The sequence below is a fragment of the Fukomys damarensis genome, unplaced genomic scaffold, assembly GCF_012274545.1.
Source record: "Fukomys damarensis isolate Sample0158 unplaced genomic scaffold, DMR_v1.0_HiC HiC_scaffold_33, whole genome shotgun sequence".
NCBI classification, from domain to species: Eukaryota; Metazoa; Chordata; class Mammalia; order Rodentia; family Bathyergidae; genus Fukomys; species Fukomys damarensis.
Window position 1 is genome coordinate 55169523 of NW_022900945.1, and position 9452 is coordinate 55178974.

At 61.6% G+C, this 9452-nt stretch overlaps 1 protein-coding gene across 7 annotated transcripts in view; it reads left to right on the forward strand.

Annotated features, from left to right (window-relative positions):
- Arhgef2 (Rho/Rac guanine nucleotide exchange factor 2) overlaps positions 1-9452 on the forward strand; it is a 32691-nt gene that overhangs the window by 9294 nt on the left and 13945 nt on the right. For 4 of the 7 annotated variants that reach the window (XM_033758405.1, XM_033758407.1, XM_033758408.1 and 1 more), the window contains 3 exons: positions 6345-6489; positions 8432-8499; positions 8741-8804. In XM_033758405.1, the coding sequence (XP_033614296.1) occupies positions 6345-6489; positions 8432-8499; positions 8741-8804 (277 nt within the window). Of the gene's footprint in view, positions 1-852; positions 904-3890; positions 4065-5121; positions 6124-6344; positions 6490-8431; positions 8500-8740; positions 8805-9452 lie in introns of those variants that run through there. The other 3 variants (XM_033758411.1, XM_033758410.1, XM_033758406.1) reach the window with 3 other exon arrangements.

Consider the following 9452-nt stretch of genomic DNA (forward strand, 5'->3'; position numbering starts at 1 on the left):
CCCCCCCCCCGGCGTCACCCTCAGGTGCGAGGTGTAGAGGTCTTTGTGTGACTGGGCTCGGTCCCGGCCTGGACCCTCGGGTGCCTGCACATGGGTGGTGGTCTCCATCCGCGGAGACCCTCCGCCTCCTTCGGCTCCTGCTCTCCGCTGCTCTTGTCGGGGACCCTCCCCTGTCATCCCTAGTCCACACACACCCCTCAGGACCTCGTGGCCACTCCTGTCCACGGTCCTTGCTCCCTGCCTTTGTACCAGGCCCACTCCCAACAGTCGGGACCTCTCCTAGCCCCAGGAAGTGCGAGGCTGAGTTGGGACTGGGAGCGCAGGGGGGTGGCCGGCGGGCTGCTGCTCTTCTGGGGCGCCGCACCTCTTCTCGGCGAGGCTGCTCCAGTCTGCGGCGGCTTCCCCCAGTGCAGGGACCTGCCGGTGCCCAGTCCGGCGGGTCACAGAGCGGGACCCCCTTCGGCGCCCTGCAGGGGACGAGCCCCACCCACCCAGGCTCCCGCGGTTCGTCTGACTTGAGGCGAAATTGGGAGTGGGTCCGCGCAAGGGCGAGGAGGCCCGGGAATGAGAAGGCAGGACTTTGCTTAGTGGGTCGAGCGAGGTTCTGCTAACCGGAGAGCAGCCAGGGACTTGAGCAGCACCCAAGCCAAACAGCCTGGTCGGAGGGCTGAAGCGTGACGGGAGAGCTGGGTGGCAGACAGGCCCTTCGCAGCGCCGCGCCGAGGGCCGCGCTCCAGAATGTTTATTTTTTCAACCGTTCGAGCTGAGACCCTGGAGTAGAGCCAAGGGGGCGGGAGAAGCTTTTTGAAACCTCGGAAATTTGGTTACACCCTAAAAAGGAAAGCCGTGGGGGGGCTGGGGGGCAGATACCTGGTGAGGGCTGTAGGGAGAGGTTCTAGGAAGGTAAATGCGGGTTCTTGTTCTTCATTAGGGGGGGCGCTGGGAGGCCTCTGCGCCCCGCCCCCGCGGTGTGGGCCCGGGGGATCCCGGGCCTGGCTCTTCTTTCCGCCCAGGGCTGGCCTTGGAGGGGGATTCGCCACTCCGGCGGGGGTGAAGAGTTGGGGGCCAAGTGGCTGGATCTGCGCGGCCTGGAGGCCACGGGCAGGGCGGTTGTCAGTTTGGGCTGGTCGGAAGGGGAGGGCCGCCTCCGGAAAGCTGTGGTTACGGCGGGGAGAGTTGGTTCGTAGCCAACAAGCCCTGGATCCCCTCTTTCCCCTCCCCCAAGCAGGCCAGCTGTCTCACTTCTTTTTATACTGTGGTGGGAAGTAGAGGGGGCCTGCTGGAAATGAGGTTCTTTGAGGAAGACGGCGCCCCTGCTGCCAGTCCGGGGTGGGGGGGGCGGGGCGGGGTGTCTGCCCCTCCCCCTCCGGCCTGTTCCTCGACCTCTCGCCGAAGGAGCAGTTGAGTCTAACCTGCCCCTTTCCCCTTTCCACCCTCATAGGCTCTTTCTGCGTAGCCCCCGCCCCTGTGCTTCCTTTTTCTTTTCGCTCCATTTCTATTCTTCCTGGCTGTCTCAGGTCCTCCACCCGCTCCATTCTCCCCGCTCTACTTCCTACCTCCTCAAGCCCCGCAGTGAAGCGCACAGGTCCCCTTTCTCTCTTCGGCCCCTACCCTCCCTCCCTCCTTTCCCAAGCCCCAACCTTCATGTCCTTCAGAACAAAGGGTCCTTTTCTGCCAAGCAGGCGCCAGAGGTCCAGGGACAGCTCTGGAGGTGGGGGTCTGCCTGGTTTCCCCAGGATCCCAGCACGGAGTGTGCCGGGCAGGTGGAGGCGAGCGAGAGGAAGGCTCTTTGTTTGGGACTGGCGAGGTGGCTGGCTTTGTATACAGGGCCAGGGGTGCAGGAGAAGGGCTGGGTGAGCCCAGGAGGGGCCGAGAGCTGGCCATTTGGGAGGACAGTTGGGCAACTGGGAGTCCTCTGGGAGGCTGAGCCGGCTTTCAGGGACACAGGAAAAGATTTTAGGGGTCATGGAGGGTTAGGCAAAGGGCTGAGGGGAAGCCCAGGGAAGGGCATGAGCGGCACCCCTGCTGGGGTCGCCAGAGGGGTCAGGATCTCTGGATGGATCTCAGTCCCCCTGGCTCTGGGGCGGTGACCTTGGGGTCAGGGAGGAGACACCTGAATTGTGAATCCTGGGTGTGCATATTAGTTACCTTTGTACGAGTGTGTGTCTGCCTGTCCCCAGACGCTTGGGGTTACTGGTGGGAATGTGGCCTTGCCCTTTGGACATGGGAAGTAGTTCCCTTCTTAGCTTCAGCCTGTGGTTTGAAGCATCTGGCAGGAGCTGAGGGGTGGGTTGGTCAGGCTTTGGGACCGGGGAGGAGAAAGGCCTCTGGGCCCTTCTGGGTTTGTTTGTGTCTCCTGGTGGGGGGCGGGGCTGCAGGCTGCAGCTGCCCCCTCCTACCCCAGCCGGCCTGCCCTGTGCCAGGAGGGCAGGGAGTCCTGGCACAGCTATTGTTCCCCCGCACAAATGCCTGTCTGTTGGGATGGCTCCCCTCCCTCCCTCTCCGCTTGTCTCTCTCCTGGCCCAAGACAGGTGTGGCCCGGTGGGAGGCAGGCTGGACTCCAGGGTGTGAGGCTCGGGATCTGTGGCCTGGTTTTCTTCCCTGGCCCTCCGCTCCCCTCCGCCCATGTGTGCCACCCCACTGTGCCATCTGGTCATCTGGTCTCGTTGTTGGGTTGTTCGGTGCCTTTGTGTGTGCAGGGGTCTTCCTGTGTCGCTGCTGGCGGCGCCCTCTCTGCCTCCTGGCCGAGGCCACCCAGGTCCTTCCAGTCCCATGTCAGGAGCCCTCTCCCTCTTGTCGCCCAAGCTTGGAGCTCATCCCCTGTGACTGCCCTTCACAGCCAAGTCCTGTGCCCCACAGGTGACCCAATCCCAGTGCACCCCCACACAGGGTCTGGACTGAGGCCTTGCCATCCTGGGGAAGGGATTCCTGCTGGGTGCTCTGTGGCCAAGAGAGTGTGTGACTTCCTCCCTGGAGAGACCCAGTGGCCAGGGGCAGGCCAGGCTCCAAGGCCCGGCTTGTGCGGCAGAGGTCTCTAGTTCTAATCACTGTGCCCACCCTGCAGCATATTGGGGGCACAGGAAGCCAGCGTCTGGGCTGTGGCTCTTCCTTGTCCTTCCTGGCACAACTGTTTCTATCTCTCCGCCTGGGAAGCCAGGTGGAAAGAGGAGGGGAGACCCGTTTTGAACATCCCAGCCTTTGGCCATAATGGCCCCTGCCTCTGGCCTGTCTCTGTTCCCAGTGTGACCAGGAACTGGGGTGACAGTGGAGGGAGGTTTGTGTCAGTCTTTTCTGACCTTCGGAGAAAACCCCTGTGCTCTAAGCACAAAGGAAGTAGGCAAAGAGGGCTGGGAGCCTTTGGGAGCAGGGAGACGAGGCCGGAGGCTGTCACAGCAGTGGAGGGGTCCCCCGAGCAGGGGTGCTGCTGCGCGCTAGTCCTGTGTCCTGCTGCGTTCTCATCCCCACTTCCTGCACTTCCAAACATACAGGAAGCTATGTTGCATCTGAAGATTGGGGCACTCACCTGCGCACCTGCTTTATTCTCTGCCCTCGTGTAGCCATGAACAAGGGGCCTTCTGATAAGGTTTGTGAGGAGAAGACAGATGACCACAGATGCTGGGCAGCAGAGGCCTGGACCAGTAGGAAGGGACTGAGAGAAGCCCACTTGCCTGGGGCCGGTGAATGGAAATCAGTGAGATTTTCTTAAAAATGCCTTCAGAAGGGCAGAGAATCCAACCAGCGTACTCGCTCCATCCCATGTCCTTCGGGGCGGGCCCAGGCCACCTCAGGGACAATAGTGCCGGGCAGTGCCAGGGCCGCTTGCTGCTGGGCAGTGCCCGTGCTGGGATGTGCTGCTGCTGTAGCTGCTGCCCGCTGCTGGCCCACCTTGAGAGAGGGTCACTCAGAGAGAGGGTGAATGCTGGGAGGTGGAGAAGGCAGGCCCCGGAGCACCTGAGCCGTGTGTGGGGTGTCCCTGCCAGGGAGGGAAGGGCCCCTGGACACCCGCTCTCTGGCTTCCCCTGCCCTCAGTCCCTCTGGCACTGCCCTCAGAACTGGCTGGGCAGGTGAGTGTGAGGGGGGGCGGCTTGTGGAAGCGTGGCCCTGGCGCAGTGGGGGCCGCCTTGGGGCAGATCTGCAGCGCTGCACTGCCCTGGCCAGCGTGTGCTTCGTACCGCTGTGCTCGTGTCTGCTTCCTTTTAACCAAGCATAGTAAGTGTTCGTACTGTGAACTTGGCATCGAGCAGGAGAGACGGAAGCAAGGGAGACGAAGGCAGTGGGCAGAAGATGGGCTCGGGTCTTTGAAGTTCTTCAGGGTGGTGATGCAGAGGTGACTTTCTGTTCTGAGTACCATAAACCCATTAAAGAGCGACCTTTGGAGACCTGGATGCACAGGGTCCCACGGGAGACTGCTAGATTCAAGCCGGTGGGCTCCACACAGGAAGGGGGGGCTGCAGGGTCCAGAGGAGGAGGAGAGGAAGATGGTGCAGAGCAGAAGCAGAAGCGAGGCCAGCAGAGAAAAGGAAGACAGAGGTGAAGGCCGAGGAGGGAGCCTGAGCTGAGAAGGGAGGGGAGGCGGGGGTAGGAGGGAGTGAGGAGCTGTCCTGCTGCCCCTGGTGTGGGCGAGAGGGTCCTGGGGACAGGTAAGGGACGACCTGCAGAGCTGGGCTATGCTCAGCGCCTGCCAGGCAGCTCTGGCTGGGGAAAGGTGGGAGGGAGGATCTTGGCCCTCGGCTGCTGCCCTCTGCCCGGCCCACGCAGCCCCACGCAGCCTCGCACTTCCCTTTCCACAGGCCGCGTCCCTCCCCCACTGGGCTGCCACTGAGCTGGAATTCTGTGTCCACCCTCCCGCCAGGGTCAGCTTGGGGTTTGTCACTTGGCCTCAGCACTTTTTTGCGGGGGTTACTGGGGATCGAACTCAGGACCTTGCCCTTTCAAGGCAGGTGCGGAGCCACTGAGCTAAATCCCAGTCCCTTTTAGCATTTCTTTAAAAATGCTTTTCTTTCCCAACTCTCCCCTACCCAGCCCTGCCCTGCCCTCCCCTCCCTCCCCTTCCCTCTCTTTCACAGTGCTGGGGATAGAACCCAGAGCCTCAATAAACTAGGCAAGCACTGTAGCACTGGATTTTGTCCCTGGCCCTTTCTTTGTATTTTCCTTTGAGACAGGGCTGCTCAGCCGGCCTCTGCCTTGCAGCCCTCCTGCCTTAGCTTCCTGATAGCTGGGGTTCCAGGCCTGGCCACCACCCCTGACTGCTCTTTGATTTCTGAGTGGCTGAGGACCCTCGAAGGGTGTGGTCAGCTGCTGGTGCTACTTGGTCCTCCGAGGGTGGAGGGAAAGAGCAGAGACCAGAGGTGACGCCGAGCAAGGTTCTGGAGTAGGTGGAGGGAATGATGTTCATCTTCTTGCCCGTTCAGACTCTTTGGGGAAGCTCAGAGGTGGGAGGGGTACAGTGTGCGCCATCTCTGTGGAAACCGGAGCTGGAGGAGGGAGGCGGGGGTCAGAAGGACCTCCTGGGATGGGGTGACACTCGCAGGAACCGTGCAGGGAGCTCCCCGAGGTTTTGTCTTTGAGTAGTAGTTTGAGAGGCATAAAAATTAAGCCTGCAGGGGAAGTTTCCTGACCAGACAACCGATCTGGTTGGCTGAGTTTCCTTCCTTAAAGGTTCCCCAAGGCCAGGGGTGACTGCTGGGGGCCAATGGGGGACAAGCGGCTCCTGAGAGGGACCCAGTGGGCTTTGGCTAAGTGGAGTGGAAGAGGTGGAGGTTGGGGATCATGGCCCCTGGGTTGCGGGTGCCCAGGGAAGCGTTCTCCCTCCAGTCAGCCTAACCAGGGATCCCCCACACCCCCACCCCGATGCTGGGAGACAGCGGCTCCAAACGCCGGTTGTCATGGTTATGAGGAGAGCGAACTCCCATAGATTGGAAAGCGCTGGTGAGCTGGCACCCTCTGCTGTGCCCGCTCTCCCCTCCTCTGCGCATCTTCCCCCGGTACCCGGCTCAGAGAGAACAGCGTACAGCAGCTCGGGGGCGACAGAGCTGGGCTGGGAGGTGGAGTGAGGACGCGGAGATCTGGAGCCAGGTCGGGGAGATGAGTGGAAACAGGAGGCAGCCCAGCCGCAGGGGCCAGGTAGGTCGGGGCCCAGACGCCCTTGGTGACCCAGTGTCCCCGGGCCCAGCTGCCCCTGGACATCTGCCTCTGGCACCTGCAGCAGGCCATGCTCAGTGACGGATCTCCAGCCTCCCCGGCAGGCGCTTCTCCCTTGCCTCTGCCCTCTGTCTGTCTGTCTGTCTGTCCAGATGTCAGGCGCCGTCCACTCTCACTTCCTGTTTCTCTCGTCCCCTCCACAGGCCCGGGAAAAGGAGAGGATGAAGGAAGCCAAGGATGCCCGCTATACCAATGGGCACCTCTTCACCACCATCTCCGTGTCAGGCATGACCATGTGCTACGCCTGTAACAAGAGCATCACAGCCAAGGAAGCCCTCATCTGCCCAAGTAAGCCGTTTGGCTGTCACTCGTCATGGTGCCCACCCACCTGATTTGCCACCTGACCTTTCTGCCCGGAATCTGTGAGGGGAACTTTCCTCTGAGCCCCAGCTGGCCCGAGTGCTGGCCAGAGGTGTGGTGGCTGCTGGAACATGCCTGGGATGATGGCCCCTGTGCAGCTGTCACTCTGTGGGTATCCCCCTTGCTCCCTGAACAGCTGCTGAGGGGCAGGAGAACTGACTGGAGAGGGAGCAGGAATGTGCGTGGAGGGGTGACGCGGGACTGTGGGAGCCGCCGGCCTCACAGCTGGGCCTGCCCGTCTTGCTGGGCAGCACTGGCCTTGGGACTTGGGGTCCCTTGTCCTTTCGCATTGGCTGGGTGGAGTCTGGGAATCTGTACCGTGTCAAGGAGAGGACAGGGTCAGGAGCCTCCTCCGGAATTCCCAGCCTGACAAGGCTGTGAGAACGCAGTACAGCGGGGCACCTGTGGGGAAGGGTTTGGGACTCCAGGCCCACATTTAGGGAGTGGAAGCAGGGGGTTCTCTCCCTCCCCAGCGTGCCCACGCAGGGGGCTTCAGCTCTGCCCTTCGCTTAGTTCCCCCTGAATCCAGAGCAAGGAGGCGCCTCTGATAAGAGCAGGATGGACGATACTGTGACCGCCAGCCGGCAGCAGGAGGAGCAGTCAGCCTCAAGGCCCCTCACACCGGCACCGGGGGAGAAGGGAGGCCTCCCTCCCTCCGACCTCTGCTCCATTTAGAGTTAGGAGGATGAGGAGGGAACCCCAATCTAGATCCCTCTAGAGACCTGACAATATCCCCAACCCGGAAGCTTGTTGCCAGGGGAACTGGGGAGGCAGCTGGGCTATTTTGAGAGCAGGTGGAGAGCGGAGGTTCGATCTGGAGACGCTAGGTGTTGGGGGAGGAGAAGAGAGCTCCAGGGAGGTAGGGGCTGTGCCGCCCCCACTCTGTCTGCCCCTCTGCCCCACCCCGCTGGCCTTGTATTTGTGGAAGTGAGCATGGTGCTGGGTATTGTCTGAAGGAGTTAGCAGTTTCCGGTGTGGGGCAGAGAGGGGAAGCTGGGGAGGGCCAAGGGCTGAGAGCTGGCCGGGAAAGGGACAGCGGTGGTCTCGGCCTGGGCTTGGCATAGCTCCTTCCTCCTCCTCTTCTCTCCTACCCCGTGGCAAGAGGGGGCAAGCGATGGGGGAGAAGCAGATGGCGTGTGGGAGCTGTGGGCTTGCCTTACACTGGGAGCAGGGCTCCCCCAGCCTAGCAGGGAGAAGGCAGCCTGCTGGAATTGATACCGAGGGCTGGCAGGCTTGGCAGGGGAGAACAGGCCAGGGTGAGGCCTGTTCCAGTTCCCCACTGGCTCGATCAGCCTTGGAACTGCTTAGGCCCAGACAGAACTCCAGGCCCACATTTAGGGTGCGAGCAGGGGGTTGTGGGCAGACACGCGGGGCACCAGAAGGAGCTCAGCCTGTGGACTCGGGCAGCTGGATCTGAACCCCAGCTGCATACCAGCTGTGTGACTGGGGCAGGTGACTACTACCTGTGAGAGCTGGTCACCTGCAGGGCCGGGGGTGGAGAGGGCCAGAGCTCAGGGGGCACCAGCTTCCGCCCAGCCCCACCCCAGCAGCGTGGGAGGCCTCCCTTGCCCATCTGCCAGCTCAGCCTCCTTCCTGCCTCTTGAGCTCGTCCCTGGGGTGGTCGCCCCTTCTCCCCTCCAGACCACTCCTCGGGCCCTCTGCTTCGTGACTGTCCGTCCCTCCAGACTGATTTCCTCACACACCCAGACTCCCTCTCACCTCACTTCCTGCACAGGAAGGAGGGTGAAGGCGAGGGGATGAAGCCTGGGAAGTGTTGGAGGACTGTGTGGCCCGGGGGCATTGGGGGCCTGCATGGGTGTGTCCCCTCCTGTGTCACCGGCCCCTTCATCCTCTCCACCCTGCCCTCCAGCCTGCAGTGTGACTATCCACAACCGCTGTAAGGACACCCTGGCCAACTGTACCAAGGTCAAGCAGAAGGTGAGAAGGCAGGGAGGGCCGAGGGCGGGACAGGGTGGCGAGGGGGTCCCTGTGGCTTCTATTCATTGCCTGTCCTCACCGTGGGGGCTGCCCCTTCCCTCCTAAACGCCAGGCCCACAGTGCCCTAGCCATGGGGCCAGCTTTTTCCTGAGGTGCCAGCCGTCTAAGCTCCTGCCCCAGGCCCAGAGGAGGCAGCCGTGGGTGACAGCTGTCCTTGTGTCTTTTCTTCTCTGTCTCACAGCAACAGAAAGCCGCGCTGCTGAAGAACAACTCTGCCCTGCAATCTGTCTCTCTCCGCAGTAAGAGTGAGTAGTGTAGGGAGGCCCAGGCAGCTTCCTAAGACCTGGGACCCCGGGCTGTGCAGCCCGTGTGCTCTGCTGCCCCCCTGAGGTCATTCCCGGGCACAGTATCTTCCCCTGCAGGGGAAGGTTCCCAGGCAGAAGGGAGAGTCCTGGGGCCAGGGGTTGGGACAGCTGGGCATCTGAACGCAGTCGCATCGTTATTAGTATTCGTATTTTGTGTGTTTGTTTGGTACTGGGGATCTGCATGCAGAACCTTGAGTTTGTGAGGCAGGTGGCAGCACCCCTGAGCTGAATCCCCAGCCCCTTATGGGTTGTTTCCATTGAGTTTTGGGGCAGTGTTTAGGTAGCAGTCCGTTGTCAGTGCAGACAGCCCTGGTGTAGCAGAAAGGAGCGTGGTGCCCGCATCTCTGCTCACCATTGCTGGTCAACCTGGACAGGCATTCGCAGCCTTCAGAGCGTTCTCTTGCTCATAGTTGGTTTCAGGACATAGATAATACCAAAAAAAAGCTTTTCACTTAGGAGGCTGAGGCAGGAGGATCATCATGAGTTCAAGGTTGGCCTGAACTACATAGTGAGACCCTTTCTCAATTGAGAGAGAGAGAGAGAGAGAGAGAGAGAGAGAGAGAGAGAGAGTTCTTGGAGAGCAGTGCA